Below are 21,405 nucleotides of genomic sequence, written 5' to 3'. Positions count from 1 at the left end.
GGCTTTAATCTCTGCATCACTGCAATTAACTTTTCTACATTGTGAGCTTCATGCAGTGACTCTAGCAGTAAATTCACTTCACAAAACTTCTCTCCAAAAATGTTCAAGTTGCCCATCAACTGCAATTTTGTTTTTTAATCCTAAAGTCTCTCCAGGGTCGTTAAAATTCATCTTTCTATAGATGAAAGGAAGAATTTCATGCCAGAGCAAATGATGCAGATACAACTAGTATCCAGTAAAACCTTTCAAAAGGTGCCCAACATTCTTCAACGAGGCAGCTAATTTTATCTGTCCTTGGTTATTAAATGCCTCAGTCACTGAGACTTTGAGTTCATCAGAGTAATTATCTCAGAAGCACAACAGCCATTGCAACTTGTGTCCAGCCTCAAGTTGTAGTGTCAAAGCTTTGCGCTTGTGGTGCGTAGGAGAGGCTAAAAGGTATATCCTGAGCATATGAATTGATTATTCACAGCCATTATGGCTACACCTCCCCAAACTGCCAGGTAATGTCATTTTATTAAAAGCAAATGCTTGTGTCAGCCGGTATTGCTCAGTGGTTGAGCGCTGACCCATGAACCAAGAGGTTCCTGGGTCGATTCCTGGTCAGGGCACATGCCTGGGTTGCAGGCTCGATTCCCAGTAGGGGGCGTGCAGGAGGCAGCCCATCAATGACTCATCATTGATGTTTCTATCCCTCTCTCTCGAAAATCAATAAAAACATACTAAAAAAAAAAAAAATAAGCGCTTGCAAACCACCTCTAGTACATTCATACCATGGAACCCTATGATCTAACCCTAAGCCTAGATTTCTTCCTGGGTTCTGAGCAAAATGCCTCTCCCCGCCTGTGCAAGCCAGAGAAATTTAGGAATCCTTCTTAACACTCCCTTTCCCTCAGCCCCCACCCAGCCCATTGCAAAGTCCTGTCATCCTGAGTCTCATCACATCCATTCTGGCCCCCTCCAAACCATAGCCCAGGATTATCTTCTCAAAGTACAAATTTCCCAATCCTGCCTACTTTGGCATGGAACCATAAACCTGTTCATAACTTTACATTCAGTTAGACAAATTAATGTAATTTCAAACCAGTTCTAATCAACAGTTTAATGTACGGCAAAAAATAGAGTGTATATATATGTGCAGGATCCTTGATTACGTTGATCACTGACTTCTGGAATGATAAATTTATGTAACATTGGAAAAATAGGTAAGATGCTTACCTGTAGTTATATTTTCTGAAGCTTTCATTACTACATCTAACAATCTAATCCACTGACATACAATTTTGTAAGTCTACCTTCCTCATCATTCTATAACTTTTTTTCCCTTAAAATAAGTACAAAACTCTGGCAGGTTAAAAAACTAGTCAGTAAAAGTCCAGCTAAGAAAACACTCATTTTTGCAGCTTCAAATAAACATTGTTTGTAAAATGGTTTCTACCTGAAGGGAAAAGCTACTGACAAGTTTCAGTAAATAGGTTGAAAACAAGAAAACCAAACATTGCATTTATTATCCCAAAGTGTGCACAGACCTCACATCACTGTCCTGCTCTGGGCTTAGCAGTGAACGGACAGACTTTGTAATGACATGGCCAAGTATAGCAAAATCAAAAGTCCACTTTATTCTCCGCACTTCCCAGGACTTACTGGGACAGGATTACAAAAAGCACAAACATGCAAGGTGAGCAGGTCACCCTTCAATTACTTTTTAATTTGTTTTCTATTAAGTTGGCCACAATTCAGAGGTTCCTAAATGTAAAGAACCTAATTTTCTTCAAAGGTAAGTGTTTCTTAGCAACAGTGCTAAGTGCTTTACTTACGTACAGTAGACTCACCCGAGGCCACCATGCCTATGCAAACTGAAAGCAGTACAACCTCTTCTGCCACCTTTGGAATCCTCAGACTGGTGTTTTGTTCAACTGAGGTCCTTAGACAAGGACTGGTGATGAGTTAATGACAATTTAGATTTTTCCCATAGTAAATAATGCCACTCTATGTCCCATTGTTTTACAGGATAAAGTACAGTGTGGTATAGAACTAACGGTGGACTCTGGAATAGAAAATATGGCCAGAGAGATACCAGCTCTGCCATTTACCGTCTTTGCTGCCAAATCTGGGAAGAAGCCAAAAGAGGCACAACCTCCTACTGTCTAAGAAACCCATCTACAAACGGTCAAATGGCATTAGCCTGACACTTTATTCTTAGCGTGTCAGCATCTCTCATGGCTGAACAACCAAGAGCTTTTCCTTGTACTTACTACGGCCTCTCTGCCCTTTCCCCACCTCCGTCCCAATTCAATCCTAGAAGCAAACCATCCTCCAGAGGGCAACCTTTCCAATGCCGTATGTAAAGATAAGTTTTCATCACACACACACACACACACACACACACCCCGCCCAAGTTTCCCCGTGACCATTTCTTAAATAACTTGGTTTGGGGACAATGCTTCCATCAGGTGAACTCAGATCAGTGGTGACCTTACAGAAAAATGATTCTACAGAACTTCAGATTAAGTTCTAACCCAAGGAGTCCCCAAACTGGGTGACTAGGGTTCTCTGGGAGTTTTTGAAGCCAGATTTCTTATCTTCAGTTAATCAAAATCTTGGGGGATGGATCTCAGGAATCTGAGCATTTGTAAAATTCCCCCATGATTTTGCCAATCGTTCAGATTTGGGATTGATTCAGCAAATCAGTACAGCGGGACTATTTGTCTTGATCATAAAAGAGTTTTGCTTCTTTAAAAATAATTAGGAGGTATGAAGTTTTGTTACTCAGTTTAATTATAGGGAATATCAATGACGAAAGTGAGGACAAAGGAACCAATTATAAAGGCGAGATGTAGTAAGTGCTATCTGATGCAGAAAAGAATAAAGTCATTTCCTCAGGAATCGGGGGTTCCTAGTAGCTGCGTGAATGAGAATTCCTGAGAGTAACACAGAGTCCTTCCTTAGGGAAACCAGGGGTGGGAGGGGATAAGCATTTTGAAGCAGGCTTAGAAATTCTATACCAAACAGTATCATGAATTAATATCCTTAAATTCCTATTGTATTTAGTGTTTCTAGTCCCTTTTTGTTTTTATGTTGGCAATATCTATTATTCATGTCTTTTGTTTATCTTTATTGTTGAAATTATTACAGATGTCCCTTTTATTCCCACTGATCCCCTCCACCCCGCATCCATCCCACCCCCAGGCTTTCCCCATACCAATGTCTGTGTCCATGGGTTATGCTTATAAACATGTAAGTTCTTTGATTAATCTCTCCCCACCCCCTCCCCCCCTCCCCATCTTCCCTCTGAGATCCCTGTCTGTTCCATGCTTCTATGTCTCTGGATCCATTTTGTTCATCAGTTTATTTTATTATATTCCACATATAAGTGAGATCATGTGGTACTTGTTTTTCTCTGACTGGCTTATTTCACTTAGCATACTACTTTCTAGTTCCCTCCATGCTGTGCCAGAGGATAAAAGATCCTTTTTTACAGCTGTCTTCCTTTTGTTAAGTTGTGAGTTCCTTATATATTTTGGATATTAACCCTTTATCTGATGTGTCATTGGCAAATATGTTCTCCCATATAGCAGGCTCCCTTTTTGTTTTGTTAATGACTTCTTTTGCTGTGCAGAAGCTTTTTATTTTAATGCCGTCCCATTTGTTCATTTTCTCCTTAGTTTCTCTTGCACTAGATGTATCAGCACACATATTGCTACAAGAGATATCTGAGATTTTGCTGCCTATTTTCCTCTAGGATTTTTAGTTTCATGTCTTAAATTCCTATTGTACTTCGTGATTCTAGTCCCTTTGACTGTTTCTGATTTCCAGCTTTTCTCTTTGGGCCTAGCAATATGACTGCATCTCCGTGAATGTCAATGATACCTTTCTACCCCACATTTCTCCACCTATTCTGCATTCTGTTTAAGTGTATAGCAGATTTTCCTAGCAAGCTGTTTCCTATGACTCCTCTTAGATGATAAATCCCTCCAGGGCAAAGACTATGCTTTTAACTTTCTTAGTAATGACCTACAGTGAGCATATAAATTTTGGTTATTTGTAAAAATCTTTTGATATTCTCAAACTCTTCCAAAATGTTGAAAAGGAGGGAACACTTCCTATCTCATTCTCTGAGGCCAGCATAACCCTGATACCAAAAGCCAAAGACACTGTAAGAAAACTACAAAGTAGGATCCCTTATATTCATGCAAAAATCAACTAACTACTAAAAGGATACATATTAAAAGGATTATATACCATAACCAAATGGTATTTATTCCTAGAATGCAAGGATGGTTCAATATATGAGAAGCAATAGCTGTAATATACCACATTAATAAAACGAAGCAAAAAAATGTACATGGTCATCTCAATGATACAGAAAAAGCAACTCACAAAATTCAACACCCTTTCTTGTTAAAAACACTAAAATTCAAATAGAAACTCCAACATGATAAAAGCCATACATAAAAAACCCTACAGCTCCGTGGTAGAAAATTGAAAGCTTTCCTCTCAGATTGGAAACAAGGCAAGGATACCTGATTTCGCCACTTTTATTAAATGTAGTATTAGAAGGTCTAGCCAGAGCAATGAGGCAAGAAAAATAATAGTCATTCAAATTGGAAAAGACGAAGTTGTCCATTTGCAAATGGAATAATTTTATATGTAGAAAACCCTAGAGTCCACCAAAAACTGTTAGATCCAATAAACAAATTCACCAAAGTTGCAGGATATAAAAACAGTACACAAAAATCAGTTACACTTCTATACACTAACAATAAATAATCCAAAAAAGAAAGTTAAGGAACAATCCTGCATCAAAAAAGAATAAAACGCTTTGGAATAAACTTAACCAAGGTGGTGAAACACTTATATACTAAAAACTATAAAACACTGCTGAAAAAATTAAACATGACACAAATAAATGAAGACATCCTGTGTTTATGGATTGGCAGACTTAATATTGTTAAGATGACAGTACTACCCAAAGTGATCTACAGATTCAATACAATCCTTATCAAAATTCCAACAGCACCCGGCCGGGCGTGGCTCAGCAGTTGAGCATCAACGTAGGATCCAAGCAATCGGGGTTCGATTCCAGGTCAGGGCACATGCCCAGCTTGTGGGCTCGGCCCCCAGTCGGGGCCGTGCAGGAGGCAGCCGATCAAGGACTCTCATCATTGATGTTTCTCTCTCTCTCTCTCTCCCTCTCCTTTCCTCTCCCTAAAATCAATAAAGATATATTTAAAAAAAAAAAATCCAACAGCAATTTTTGTATAAACTAAAAAACCTATCCTAAAATTTATATGAAATCTCAAGGGACAGCGAATAGCCAAAATAATCTTGAAATAGAACAGCAAAGCTAGAGGCCTCACATTTCCTGATTTCAAAACTTATTACAAAGACATAGTAATAAAAAAAGGGTGGGCTGACTGGAGTGGCTCAGTTGGTTGAGTGTAGTTCTGTGCACTGAAAGGCTGTTGGTTCAATTCCCAGTCAAGGCACATGCATGGGTTGCAGGTCCAATCCCCAGTTGGGGTGCACTGGGGCCCATGCAGAAGATAACTGATCCATGTTTCTCTCTCACATTGATGTTTCTCTCTTTCCCCCTCCCTTCCTCTAAGCATGTCCCTGGATGAGGATTACACACACACACACACACACACACACACACACACACACACAGTGTGATACTGGCATAAGGACAGACATATTGACCAATGGAATAGAATAGAGCCCCAACTTGCATATATGGCCTACTGATTTTTGACAAGGGTGTCAAGAATATTCAAAGGGGAAAGAACAGTTTTACAAGTGGTGCTGGGAAAACTAGATATCCACATATAAAATAATGAAGTTGGGCCCTTACCTACATTACATACAAAAATTAATTCAAAATGGATCAAAGATCTACATATAAGAGCTAAAACTTTTAGAAGAACATAAAGGAATAGCTTCATGATATTGGACTTGGTGATGATTTCTTGGATATAACATCAAAGACATAGACAACAAAAGAAAAAAATAGGTAGATTGGATTGTATCAAAATTAAGACCTTCTGTGCATCAAAGGATACCATCCATGAGAGAATAAAACAACAGCTCCCAGAATGGGAGAAAATATTTGCAAAACATGTATCTGAAACAGGATTAATACCCAGGATGTATAAGAAACCACCTATAACTCAGCAACAAACAACCCAATTTAAAGAAATGGACAAAGGACTTAGCTATTTCTCCAGTGAAGATATACAAATAGCCAATAAGTACATAAAAAGATGCTCAACATCACTAATCATCAGGGAAATGCAAATCAAAACCATAATGAGATATGACCTCACACCAGTTGGGATGGCCACTACCAACCCCACCCCCCACCCCCAAAATAACAACAGCAACAAAAACAGAAAACAACAAGTGTTGACAGGGATATGCAGGAACTGGAACCCTAGTGCATTGCTGATGGGATTGTAAAATGGTGTAGCTCTTGTAGAAAACAGTACGGCAGTTACTGCAAAAGTTAAACAGAATTACTATATGGGTCCAGCAATTCCTAGTATATACCAAAAAGAATTGAAATCAGGGACTCAAATACTTGTACAACAATGTTCATTACAGCATTATTCACAATAGCCAAAAGATGGATACAACCCAAATGGCCATGAAGAGATGAATGGGTAAACAAAGTGTGGTATACACATACAATGGAATATTATTGTGTCTTAAAAAATAAGGAAGTTGACACAAACATACCTTGAAAACATGCTAAGTGAAATAAGATGGACACAAAAGGATAAATATTGTATGATTTCATTTATATGAGGTACCTAGAGCAGTCAGATTCATAAAGATATAAAGTAGGAAAGGGGTAACTAGAAGTTGGGGAGAGAGGGGAGTAGGGCATTATTGTTTAATGGGCACAGTTTCTGTTTGGGAAGATTAAAATTCTGGAAACAGACAGTGGTGATAGTGCACATTGTGAATGTACTTAGTGTCACTTAATGGTACAATTAAAATGGTTAGAATGGTAAATTTTATGTTATGTGTATTTCCCACAATAAATAAAATCGTTTGATAATGCCAACCATGGTTAAGAACTTGGCAGTGAGGTCATACTTATCTGAAACCTAGATAGATCTGCAACTTTCCAGCTGAGTGAATGACTTGGGAAAATTTCTTAACCTCTGAAGAGATTGTTTCCCCTTTTGTAAAATAGGGATACCTCTACTTCATAGAGGCTGTTGTCAAGATTAACATTTTAAAAGTATAGGTCCTATTGCACTATGAACTTACCAGTGATGGGTTGTTACTTTAGCAGCTCTGAAGATAAAAAAGGCAGTAGGTTATCATAAAAAAAATAAGTGAAAAGAAGTGGAAAAGCTTTAAAATACATGCACAGGTACCAGGTAACAAGGGAACTTTAAAAAAGGGAGGGGCAGTCTTGGCTTTTCAACAGTTCATGAAAACTCTCTTAAATACAGAGAATTTCATTTACTCAAAGTTCAGTATGAAGTGTGTGATACAGATGCTGAGAAAAGAAAATGCAATCTTAGGTCTCCAATGACAGTCTAGTACACCTATTACTGTGTTTATTCTAAGAACACTTTTTCAGACATATGGATAAACAGAAGTGCTTCTACAGGAGGGTGATGATGGATGGATTACATATAATGGAGACACACACAACTATTCAAGTTACTCAACAATAGAACAGGCTTCAAGTACTGAAGAACAGATTTTACAGCAGCAATTACTACACTGGAAGGGAGGAAAAGTGCTAGGAACAGTGACTTTGCAAATATCTCCCCTCAAAGATTCTGTGATTCTAAATTTAAATGTTTAAACTTGGGCTTTTGGGAAAGATAATGCTACTCCATAAAGAAAAATGCAATATGGAATGCTGTTCTGGGAAAATCTCTTTGGATAATAAAAGTAGTAACTTTTGAGCAAAAGCAGTAAGACAATTTCCAAAGAGTATACTTCTAATTTGCAAATACACTTTAGACAAAAAGGGAAAAAACACACTTAAAACCCCAAGCACAAATAAAACAACTTTAATAGATATTATTTTGTATTTATATAGCGCCTTCTTCAAGAACCTTAGATGCTTTACAGACATTATATCTAATTAATCCCCACAACAACCCTGTGAGGTAGGTATTACTCCCATTTTACAAGATAGGGAGACTGAAGCACAGAGAGGTTAAGTGACTTGCCCAAGGTCACACAGTTAAGTTCACTGAAGAGCCAGGACCTGAGCGCCTTAGCCTCCCAGCTCCCAGTTAAATACCTCATGAGAGAATCTTTAATGAAAAGTATCTTTAAAGAAAGTATCAAGAGTAGTATGTTATGAAAATGAGGTCTTTCTACTGCCATCAAGGAAAGAAAAAATCCTATACTAATGGTTAGAGGCAACAAGACCCATATATTACACATTTCCTTTTCCTTCTGGAAGTTACATGGCTTCTGTCTTAAGTAATCTTCTAAAGGTAAAGTTGCCAAGACAGAAGCCATATGACTTCCAAGTGAGACTTAATTTAGAATATTTACTTTTAGTTACGATAATTTATAGAAATTTTTATTCCAATATACAAAATATGGGACAGCTATCCCAACAATCATGTACATAGACACCAATCAGCCATCATTTACAACTGAAGCCTGCCCCTCATTTGAACCACAGTCAACTGACAGACAAGCTCACAACTGACAGACAAGCTGTCTATATGGGTCGCTTTTCTTACTATATCTGCATTTCCCCCCCAACCCTAACCCTATATGTTTTTGAAGTATGTTGAGTTTCTGATAAGCTTCCAAACATTCTACTTAGATGCAGCTGCAATAAGAGTAAAAAGTAAATTGAGAACCATCACCCCATAGTCCCTCCCCTGACAATCACACTATTAAATGCAGTGTAGATATGAACAGTGTGTGACTCCATGGAACTCAACAAGAATGCCATCACTTGCTTTAATATGAAATTTAACCTTGGCTTTTAACTGTTTTTCAAAATGCACAATGTGAAAACAAACAAAACATAGTATACCAACGCTGTACCTTTATGCAAATGACTTCATCTATCTTTCTTATACATGCTGTGGCCTGACTCACATAAAAACTGACTCGGCTTCACTTTACTCCCCCCTTCTCTGTGCTGAAAGCCACAGAAACACAGCTTTAAATTCCAAGACAATTTGGTTTAAGCCCTCAAAATAAAAATGTATCCAGTTCCACTGCTATGGCCTTCCCCACATTCTTGGTTGTGATTCTCTGTGCAATGTTGGTAAATCAGCCAGGCTATGTGATTTGTACAAAACAATTCCACCAGACAGGATAAGGCTTCAGAAACTATACCTTAAAAAGCAATTTGTCAAAATACATCACAATTTTCTCCCAACACATCTGTTAAACAGCCCAGTTAGCTAAGTGACCCTGTTAAAGATATGTTCATGGAACGAATAGGTGAAGTCATTTCCTGAGCTAAAAGATACAGATAATAAATGTTAATAATAGCAGCAGACAAAAAGATTCTTTTTTGTTGTTTTTCATAGTCAACAGTATTAGTAAAATAAGTTTAGAAAATTACAGCAATTAAAAAAATTACTGCCTGAAAAGACTCTGATAAGGAATATCCAGGGCCTGATTGCTATTATTTTGAATATATATTCAATTACTTTCCACAAGTGACATTCGGCCACTGTCAGAGAACTTACTGATGCATGAAAAAGTGTCAACTGCAATAATTTACACACATTTTAATTACACACATTACTTCTTAAAACTCCAACAGAAGGGAGTCTTAACAAAGTTAATTTCCAAATACTCTCCCAATAAGATTTGTAAAGGTGGAGGGAGAAAAAGACATGTTTGTGTATTCCTGTTCTACTTCATTAAAAGTTCATTTTCAAAGGTGTTTTTCGCTAGCTACTGCGTTATGATGAATGATTCCTTCTTTCCAAAGTAAAGAATGACCCTGGAAAATAACATAACTGCTATGACATGAATCTTCCAGACATGGCCTCAACGTGAAACATTAGAGTATTTAAGAATTCTAAAGACTGGCAAACCACCACTGCGCCAGAATGTCTTTTATCATCCCAACAGCTATAGGGAATTCCTTGTAGTTTCTTATTTTACTGAAATTAAAGCTGAATAAAATAACTGACTTAATAACTATAACAAAAGACAAATATTTAGCCAGAGATATCAGCTCCTCCTGAAAAAGAATATTTACTTCCTCTCATTGTACTTTTCTTATGGTATCTTACTGATTTAAAACAGAGTTTAAAATTCACCTTAAAAATAGAAACAAACAAAAGGATTAGTTAAACTGACAAAAGCTAATAAAAATATGCTCAAATTTACTGACAGAATCATGGACACTTCATACAATACTTAGACTCTAGCAGTTTTAAGTAAAATAAATAAGAAAAAAAATTCTAATTACAAAGCCAGTCTTTCCCCTTGGGGAAACAAAAAGCCACTTTTGACCAACTGTTCCCTACATATACATAGACTGTATATTATTAAAAGCTTCTTTAGAGAAGCAAAACATATTTGTCTTCCTGACACTGGATTCTAATATCTGTTAGTTTTTTATATCAGGAAGGCAACTGCAAGTGTTGGGCCCAAAAGTATTTCTGGTTTATCATTGAAAAGACCACCAAACATTCTTTCTGTACACATTCAACACAGGCAAATTTATGCAGTGTGTTCTCTATCATCTCCTTAAATTATCAATACAACCTAGCACAGATCCCTGTTCTTTCTACTGCACCCAAGGAGTTCAAATCATTACTGGTGCAATGAATAAAGAGAATATGTGTGTCAATTACCGGAAGGCTGCTTTACAGGAGGAGCTGCTCTCTCTGATGCCACTCTCTCGTTGAATGGAACTGCACAGACAGCATGATACCTGAGCAAAGAAATCAACTACCATGATAGGAAGAGCTTGTTAATCCAGCCTTTGCTTTATTGTGTGCAAAGTGTGCCACTGCCCCCTGAGCTTCCTGCATTTCTCTTTTCTTGAAAAATCAGTGCTTGATCCTTTCCATAATAACCAGAGAAGAAATGAGGCAGAAATCTCTTCATCACGGCTCCCCTCAATCCCGAGACTGATAGAAAAGGATGTATCCAGACTCAGAGTTCTTTGAGATATCTGATGTCAACCCGTAGAATTCTTCAATAGCTTGTGCATCTATTTTCTGTGAGGCAAAATGTAACATTAGTACATGAACAAGCTCCTTGAACTGCTTAAATCCAATAAAACCTTCAGCATTTCCTAGAAATATGCCTTTCATTTTCTCATTTATAAAATAGCGCTGCACAACCAGAATGGCTTAAATTAAAAGGACTGATAATACCAAGTGTTGGTGAGAATATGGAGCAACTACAACTCTCATACATAGGTGGGGGGAATATAAAATTGTACAGACACATTGGGAAAATGTTTAACATCATCTTTTAAAGCTGAACATACAACTACCCTTTAATCCAGCAATTCTAATTTGTAGGTATCAGCTGAACTATGAAACCACTAATAGTCAACCATTTGGGACCTGCTAAATGACAACCCAAGAAATCAGTGTGTGTGTCCAGCAAACAACTTGTACAAGGATAATCAAGGTAGTTTTATTCATAATTAATAGTCAATAATGGACAAAAAGCCAAATTTCTAACTTGGTATATTTATACAATGGAAAATTACACAGCAATAAAGAACTACTACTACAGGCAACAACAAAGAATCTCACAGATATGATGAGTGAAAAAAGCCACCTACAAAAGAAGTTATACTTGATGAGTCCATTTATAGTCAAACACAGGCGATATTAATCAAAACAATAAAAGTAAAAGTAGTGGGTTCCAAGGGAAGGCGGGTAGAGGGGAAGAGAGCTGTAGGTACTGACCAAGAAGGGGAATAAGAGAGCTTGTTTGGGTATTGAAAACGTATTATACTTTGACCTGTGTGTGTGCTTGTACACACATTTGTGTGCGTGCATGCATGCCCATGCAAAAATTCATTAAGTTGTTGCTTAAGATTCGTGCACTTTGCTATAGGTATGTTATAGCTCAGTATATTTCTTCTTTAATAATGAAAGTTTTTAAAAAACTGTCATTGAAAGCTATCCCTTGTCATACTCTAAACACTATAAAGTTAGCTGACAATTCAAGCATTGGGACTAGACGTTAGGGAGTACAAAATAGAAATTAGATTATAATCTGAAGACCTAGACATTTGGCTAATACTCATCACCTGTCATATATGAATGAGAAGCTGAGAGAAAAAAGTGAAAAGTAAAACACATGCACACTTTGAAGAAAAAGAAGAAATAAAGAAACTACTTACTTCTACAATATCGTCATCAAACAACAACCAAAAGTCATGACTCTTAACTATTGCGATGTAATGGCCTCTATTAGGACCACTGAAACAAAGAGAAAGAAAAGTTAATCTTATAAAATGTTTATTATTATTACTCTTCTATGCCCTAAATTTCATGTTCTATAAAGAAGAAAAACCAAAACAGATAAAAATACTCCTTACCTACCCATCTCCCGGCCAAATCAAGCGATACTGATCTGAACTGGCAATCAATTTTAAAATCAAATAATTAGAACTCTACTTTCAGAGGTATGACCAGTATTCTATTTATATAAAGCTAAGTTATTAAAATTCCTTATTGTATTTGTAACAATTTTAATTATTTTTAAAACTAATTTTCAAATTTGCTTCTATGAAAGATTTAAATAAAATTTTCTAGCATTTTTGGTGGGAGGGGAGTCACATCCAGTACATGCTGAGTTAAACTACAGAACAACGCACGTAGTATTACTTCTAAGTCTTATTCCTGTGGCAATAGTTCTTCTCTAGAGGAAAGATCCTATGGGATGCTGGAAAAGGCAAATGAAGACAGCAAATTCATGGTTCTGAACTCAAGCTCAAACTTTATAAACTTCTCTAAAAACAAATGACATTTGCCCAATGATTAATATTATTAGTGCTTTCTTCAAGTTACAATTATTATAATTGCCTTTGTATCTCAATTTTAACAAATCTTAATATATAGAAATCTAGATTTTGTAAAAATAAAGATTATTTCTTTTAAAATAAATTTCTTTGCTTTAAAAAGGACATGGCTGAAGATTTTCAGTCTGACTCATTATAAAAACGTATATGTAATTCTATAATTAATATAACAGAGTTCAAAATTTTTTCAACACAAGTTATGCTTTATGGTGAATACTATTTTAAAAGTAACAAGCTCGGACATTAGAATATGCAACCTACTACTTTTCCCATGTGTCAGATCCTCAGTCCTGTAGGTGAGATGAGTATCTTAGGTTTCAACATGGCACAAGAGGACTTTTTCACTACAGAGGAAAACACCTCAAAACTTTTTTTTTAAAAAGCTTTTAATGCTAAAATAAGTCTAATTTCTCCATTTCTATAGGATTCATCTAGAAAGTCATGTGTTTTATAGTGAGAAGCGGGAAATAAAAAAAAATTTTTTTCAAGGGGGTGAAAATAAAGAAAAATCACAGAAAGGCTGAGCAACAGAGCCTAAAGGGAAAGGAGGTAGGCAGGCTGAGGATGGGTAGGTATCAGACTGAAAAGGTTAGGCAACTTTTTCTTTGGCTAAGAGCTAGTTTGAAGAACGGTAGGCAAAGTTAATTACAGAAATTAATAATAAGATGAAGGACTGAGGGTAATATTTATACCCAAGGAAGTTGTTAATCAGGGGTTTGCATTCTGAACATAAAACATGCTCAGTTCAATATGTAAAGACACCTGATGTGTACAAATGACTGCGCTGGCTCTGTGGGGGTTAGAGAGACACCGACAATGTCCTGCCCTGAAGACACTGCCAGTTCAGCAGGTAACTACTCCAAAAGCATATACAGAACAGGATAGAAAAGCAGAGCCACGGGGACAGTGAAACAAGACCTCATCCAGTGAGAGGAGGGGAGAGGACTGAGGAATCAAGAAAGGTTAGATACACAGAGGAGTCTGAGTTTGAGATGAGCTTAAAGTATAATATTTAATAATGCAGCAAACATTCGTTGGACACCTATGATACGCCAGGCACTGGGGATAGAGTGAGCAAACTGGGCTGGTACAGACATGCTAAAAATGAGATTCCCCAATACTCAAAGGATGCAGACAAAGGTAAACCCTTTATACTGATATGAAACGCATCTACAGATAAATTTCATAAATAAAATAAAAATGAAAAAAATTACAATATTATTAGTGTTTAATGGACAAATTATTTCCTGTTTTCAAAAGTGCCCATTCTCATAAGGAAAACAGACATAAAAACGAATAAATGTAACACTACAAAGCAGTAAGTCATGACCAGCAACACACACCTAGCAGTTACGTAAGCATAGAGGCGTGGCACCAAATGGAGAACGCAGCTGTAGAGAAGAGCGCTGAGGAAGACGCAGGGAGGTGTAATGGGCAGAGCAGGGGACAGGTGAAGGCACAGGGGACCACAGTGAGAGAAAAGGAAGAAGAAACGGGTGGGGAGGTATGTGCGGCAGCTGCTGTGAGGAACTCAAGCAGGAATGCGCCCACTACAGTCAGCAGGCTGGTGAGGTGTCAATGTGCATCCCTCACCCTTCTGCAGCATTCTGACAGCTAAGGTTAGAGACACCAACAGGCGGCAAGACAATGTCACAGTGCTTGTAATGACAAGCTTTAATAACTGACTGGCGGTAAGGCTGGGCGGAGAAGCACGTGAGGCCAAGGAAAGGGTTAAAAAGAAAGATCAAGAGACAAGAGGCTATCAGGGGAAAAAGGGTGGATTAAATTTTAAAAGAAGACTGAGAGGGGAGGGGGCCCAGGGTCGTGATCAGGAATCTCAGAGTTCAAGATCTTGCCAGCAGATCAATTCCAAAAGATGGACCAGAATTTAAGTAGGGTAAAACTGTCACTGAATATGAAAAGGCTGCAAAATGGTACAGTTAGGGTGTGAAAGGCTAACATTATTACTGTTGTTAAAACAGTAGCAGCAGTTAAATGCTTTACACTCCCCTTTTAATCCTGACAATGCAGTAAGGTAGCTGGTATTATTTACCTTTTATAGAAGAGAAAACTGACTGCCATTCAGGGAGTTCCGCATGAGGTCACACTGACCAGGAATGGCAGGAGAACTGAAACTAAGGTTTCTCTGCCTCTAAAACCTCTGGACTGAATAAATAAAGGTTCTTTAAGTTATTCCTTATTGTTTTCCTCCGTTCAGATGTCACCACTCTGACTTTAGGAATGGAATGTTCCAAAATAGAAAGATGAGAGAGAAGTATAAAATACAGGGAGACAGGTTAATGAAGTGATGGAGGTTCATTCAGACTGTTATGACAGAGCTGACTGCCAGTTGTCATTACATATTCTGAGCAGAGAGCTGGGAGGGACAGCTAAAGCTGGGGAGGCCAGGGGTTTTTTTAGTTGGATAAACATACTGTTAGTATAAGTTTCCCCAAACCTGGGGTAAAGATGAGTGTCTTGTTTTACAATTATTCAGGAAATTCTCAACAGTCAATGAAGACTGTATGTGTATGTTTCAAATATAAATTCTGATTATGTGATGCTCTAAGTAGTTTAAAGTTTTTCTGAGCTATTTTATAAATTAAGTTATAAAGAATGAGACATCACACTAAATTGGCTAACAGGAAATAAACACAATGAGGTAAAAATCAGAAAACTTATCTTTGCAGATTATTTCCAAAGCCATTTTAAATGGTTTTCACAACCATTAACACAATGAACATATCCAATGAATCTAAGAAATAATTTATTTGCAAATCTATTTAGGCACCACCATTTTTACCAAAAAAAAAAAAAAGGGGGGGGGAGAAAATAGGCCTTAAAGTTCTTAGAGTAATGTTTAAATAATAAGAATAAAATTCAAATCCAGAGGGGAAGGGGGTGAGGAGAGAATAAAGAGGGTAAATGAAGTCAGATTTATGGAGACAGAGGGAGACAGGACTTTGGGGGGTGACCATATGATGGAGCATAGAGATAATGTACTATAGAATTGTACACTTAAAACTTATTATGTTACTAACCAATGTGTCACCCCAATAAACTTAATTACAAATCAAATCAAGGCAATAATATATTTTCATATACAAAAGCTTTAAGGAGGAAATGATAAAATGTATCTGGATGAGAACCTCTGAAGGTTTGGCCCTGGAATCCCTCAAGAACACCCTGAATGCGCGCTGTCCACCAACCCGTCCTCCCACTGCCAGGCCCCACAGCTGCAATTACCTTCCACAGTGAACCACGACGGCAACAAGGTCGTACATTCTGTCAGGATTGGTTGCATCGCCCGAAGTGTTAAAGAGGCGAAGTTCTAAAGGAAAAACTACCCGGTAAGAAAGTTTTGTGTATCGATGAAGTTGATCCATATATTTAAATCTCTTCAGGTGTAGAGCTAGAATCATAGGCAGTTTTTTAACTTTCATCCTATTAAAATAAACATGAAAACGAAATTTCATAAAAGATGTACGCTATATCCTTAAAAGAATGATCAAATTTTATGATTCAATTAACACAGTTAATGGTCAGCTACTCTGCATATTTCTACCAATTATTTTTATATTGGGAAAGCAATATTTTGAGCATCTTAAGACAACCCTACCCTACCCCACCCCACCCATCGTCACCAAACCACATAAACTGACTGAGCACTCAACATGGCTTCAAAACACATGGGATGGCTGGTCTTTCTTGAGAAATCTTTGTTTCTGAAATATGATAAGGCTAAATGCACATGTCTACGACTGGTGTAGGGAAAATCAGTTCTTAAAAGCCACCAATTCTTTTGGATGTGAGTGGAAACTGAAATCATTGGTTCTATCAATCTATATAATTAGTAACAGACTGAGAGTTTCCAGTCAAGATGGAGGTGTAGGTAAATGTGTTAATCGCACCTTCCCACAACCATGCCAAAATTACAATTAAACTACAGAACTATCATGCAGAACCACCTGAAAGGTAGCTGAAGAGAAGTCCTACAACTAAAGATATAAGAAGCTACATCGAGACCGGTACTGGTAAAAAGGATGGAGACACTAAACGAGCTGGTCCCTCACCCATGTACAGTGGATAGAAATTGGGAAGGATAACTTGGCTGCAGAGGTACCCCCTGAAGAGTAAGGGGTCCCGGCTCCCCAACAGGCCTCCTACAGGATTCCAGTGCCAGGAAGAGAAGTCCCATAACTTCTGGCTGTAAAAACCAGCAGGGATTGTGGCTGAGATGGAGAGCTGCTGAAGTCCCAGACAGTTCCTCTTAAAGGGACTGCTCACAGACTTACTGGGACTTACTCCCTCTGAGCTCCAGCAATGGGGCAGCAGCTCTAAAGGCACCAGAGACACACAGGGGAGGAACTAAAGTGTCTGGCATCAAGGTGACAGCTGGGAGGGGAAGGGGGGGCAGCTTTCTCCCAAACAGAAGTGCTGGCAGAGGCCACTGTTCCTTTTCTGAGACACCCCTCCCAACAGAGCTGACAGATGGCTCCATATCTGAGACTCCAACAACCTGGCTCATACTTTCCACCCTGCCCTGGTGATTCCCTGAGGCCCCACCCAACTTGCAGACCCACCGAAGCCTTTTCCAGTGGATTTTCCATATGAATGGCCTGTCTTGGTTCAAGCTTCGGACTTTCCTAAAAGAACTCTCAAAAAAGCAGCATTTGGCCTCCACGTACCCTATTCCTCTCCCTAAGTGCCCTCAGGCCCGGCACTAGCAGCAACCGGCCTTTCCTGGCCACCTCCAAGCCCAGCACAAGTAGCAGCCACCTGCAGATTGCTTTGTACCTCATGATGGATGGCCCCAGGCAGAACATAATTGGTGGCTGACCTTGGTCTGCATCTCCCGGGAGGCCTCAGAGCCAGTGCACCCAGTGGACAGCTTCAGACCACATCAAAGCATCACCCAACCATCTCCACAAATGACACACTCAAGGGGAGAACTCAGTGGGCACCAGAGCCCCTATGAAGTAAGTCTTGCTCCATGCAGTGGTCCCTACACAGCCGATCCTCCACAGTGGTGCTAGCCAGTCCCTGCAGCTGATCACCCTGGGGAGTAAATCCCTCCCACTGCAGTGCCAAAAGGAATCAAGGCTCACTACAACAGGAGGCTTACACAGCCCACATGGTGGTGGTGGGGAGGCACACCTGCAGTGCCCAGCTCAGGTGAAGTGGGAGGCTGTGCCACTGGACCCTACAAGATACCTACTACATTAGGCCACTCTACCACGCCCCAGAGACATAGACTAGAAGCTCTACCTAATACATAGAAACAAATACAGGAAGGCTGCCAAAATGAGGAGACAAAGAAACATGTCCCAAATGAAAGAACAGAACAAAACTTCAGAAAAAGAACTAAACAAAATGGAGATAGCAACCTATGAGATGCAGTTCAAAACACAGGTTATAAAAATGCTCAATGAAATTAGTGAGAGCTTCAACAGCATAAAAAAGTACATGGAAACCATCAGTCAGAAATGAAGGATACACTAACAAAAATGAAGAATAATTTACAGGAAATCAACAGTAAAGTTGATGAAGCTGAGAATCAAATCAGTGATTTGGAAGATAAGAAAGCAAAAAACAACCAGCCAGGACATCAGAAACAATCCAAAAAAATGAGAATAGTGTAAGGAGCCTCAAGTATACCAAATTTTGCATCACGGGGATGCCAGAGGGAAAGAGACAGAGCAAAGAATTGAAAACCTTTTTGAAAACATAATGACAACTTCCCTAACCCGGTGAAGGATATAGACATATAAGTCCAGGAAGCACAGAGTCCCAAACAAAAGGAACCGAAAGAGGCGCACACCAAGACACATCATAATTAAAGTGCAAAAGGTTAAAGACAAAGAGAGAATCTTAAAAGCAGCAAGAGAAAAGTAGTTAGTTACCTACAAGGGAGCACCCACACGACTGTCAGCTGATTTCTCAACAGAAAATTTGTAGGCCAGAAGGGGTTGGCAAGAAATATTCAGTGATGAAAAGTAAGGCCCTATAACCAAGATTGCTCTACCCAGCAAAGCTATCATTTAGAATCGAAGGACATATAAAGAGCTTCCCAGACAAGAAAAGGCTAAAGGAGTTCATCATCACCAAACCAGTATTACATGAAATGTTAAATGGTCTTCTTTAAGAAGAAGGGGGGAAAAATAAAAAATATGAACAATAAAATGGCAATAAATACATATCTGTCAACAACTAAATCTTAAAAAACACACACACAAAATAAACAAACAAAACAGAAACAGACTCATCAATACAAAGAACCCTTTGACCATTGCCAGATGGGAGGATGGGTGAAAAGGGTGAAGGAATTAAGAAGAGTACAAACTGGTTGTTAACAGAATAGTCATAGGGCTGTAAAGTACAGTATAGGGAATATAGTCAATAATATTCTAATAACTATGTACGGTACCAGAGGGGTATGAGATTTATCGGGATGATCACTTACTAAGTTGTATAATATCTAATCACTGGGGTGTACACCTGGAACTAATATACTATCGTATGTCAACAGTAACTGAAAAATAAAAAATGATTTAAAAAAATAGTAACAGACTGTGAACAGGAGACAATGAGAAAAGTGTTAAAGACCATTCTACTAAAGGTGATTGCCAGAGAGAAGAAATCGCTCCATATTAAGAGTAAGACTACGTATATCACAGAAAGAAAATAATCAGGAAATTTCAGGAGTTAAATTTTTAATTGTGAAACAAAGGTTATCCTTCACATTCTAAATAATCTTTATTTTGCCCTGGGTTACCTTTGAACTCCTACCTTACCTAACAACAATCTACTCTTTCAAAGGTTCATCTCAAAAGTTACACCCTCTGGCACAAATAACTGCTCTCTTCAATCCTCCATCAGCACTTTACAGATTCATTTACATATGTACAGTTTATTACACTGTAAAGTATTTAGATGATTATGGGTCTTTCTCTTCTTCTAGGGTCTGAAGTGTAGGCAGGTTGAAACCATTTCTTTCATTTTATTTCTCTTCTATCTAGCAACATGCCTGGCACATGATAGATACTTGACAAATGTTGCAGAAGTGAATTCTGTATGTGTACAGTGAAGCAAAAACACTTTTCATAATTAAAAAATAAAATTTACTAAGCCATTGTCTCTAAAGAAGTATAAAAAAACACTTTTCAAAATTATACTAAATAAGCATTCTACAGATCTTAAGTGTGGTGGGCAGCTTATTATTCTGGAAATATTTACTATTCTACTAATCTGGCCTGTGAAAAACATTAGCAAAACCAAATGTAAACACTTAATCATTCCTGGAAAGCAATCTAGCAATATGAATTAAAAGCCTTTATGGCCTTTGTCTCAGTAATCCCATTTCTAGAAATTAAATTAAATATATGACAGATAGAAGACTTCTGAGAAAAATTCACTTCTATAGTTATGAAAAACTGAGGAAATTCTCACTATTCAACAATAAAAAATGTTGAAACATATTACAATATAAACATAAAAGAATACTACACAACTTCAAACAATGATGGCGAAAGTTTCTAAATGGCACGGGAAAATACGGAAAGTAAAAAAACAAAACAAGATATAAAATTTTATAACCAGTAATCCAACTTTATATACATCAGACCCATGAAGAGTTGCTCAAACAAATTATCCTTTAAAAATTTCCAGTACAGTATAGATCCAGAAGAATTTTCTCAGCATTAAACAAATAACTTAGATGAAATGGACAAACTCCTTTAAAAAAACACAATTTACCAAAACTGAAAGTAAGAAACAATAGGAAATCTAAATAGTACTGTATCTAGAGAGTATTATGCTAAGTGAAATGAGCCAGTCAGAGAAGGACAAGTACCAAATGATCTCACTTATATGTGGAATAAACAAAATAAACTGATGAACAAAGTGGATCCAGAGACATAGAAGCTTGGAACAAACTGAGGGATCTCAGAGGGAACTCGGGGAGGGGGTGTGTGGGTGGGGAGAGATTAATCAGGGAACTTGTATGTTTATGGGCATGGCCCATGGATGTGGACATCGGTGTGGGGAGGGCCTGGGGGTGGGATGAATGTGGGGTGGAGGGGATCAGTGGGGTTAAAAGGGGGACATCTGTAATGGTCTCAACAATAAAGATAAAGTAATTCTTTTTAAAAATAATAAATAAATTTTTTAAAATTTAAAAATAAATAAATAGTACTGTATCTATTTGTAATCAAAATCTCCCCCTTCTTCAAAAGAAGCAACAGGACAAACAGCATCACTGGGGAATTCTACCAAACATTTAAGAAAATAAAAACACCTATCTTAAACTGTTCAAAAAAAGGAGAAGGGAATGATCCCCAACTCATTTTTGTGGCCAGCATAAACCCAATACCAAAACCTGACAGAGGTAT

General features: G+C 37.9%; 1 protein-coding gene across 2 annotated transcripts in view; it reads right to left on the bottom strand.

The window, feature by feature from the left end:
• Window positions 1–8,023: 8,023 nt before the first annotated feature.
• Window positions 8,024–21,405, bottom strand: part of USP12 (ubiquitin specific peptidase 12) — an 85,719-nt gene continuing 72,337 nt past the window's right edge. For both annotated transcript variants that reach the window (XM_081125808.1, XM_081125807.1), the window contains 3 exons: window positions 16,262–16,459; window positions 12,335–12,413; window positions 8,024–11,189 (listed from right to left, as the gene is read on the bottom strand). In XM_081125808.1, the coding sequence (XP_080981934.1) occupies window positions 11,088–11,189; window positions 12,335–12,413; window positions 16,262–16,459 (379 nt within the window). In that variant the 3' untranslated portion in view covers window positions 8,024–11,087. The remainder of the gene's footprint in view (window positions 11,190–12,334; window positions 12,414–16,261; window positions 16,460–21,405) is intronic.

The sequence above is a fragment of the Miniopterus schreibersii genome, assembly GCF_964146895.1.
Source record: "Miniopterus schreibersii genome assembly, chromosome: 2".
Lineage (NCBI taxonomy): Eukaryota > Metazoa > Chordata > Mammalia > Chiroptera > Miniopteridae > Miniopterus > Miniopterus schreibersii.
This window is presented reverse-complemented; position numbering and strand designations above follow the sequence as displayed.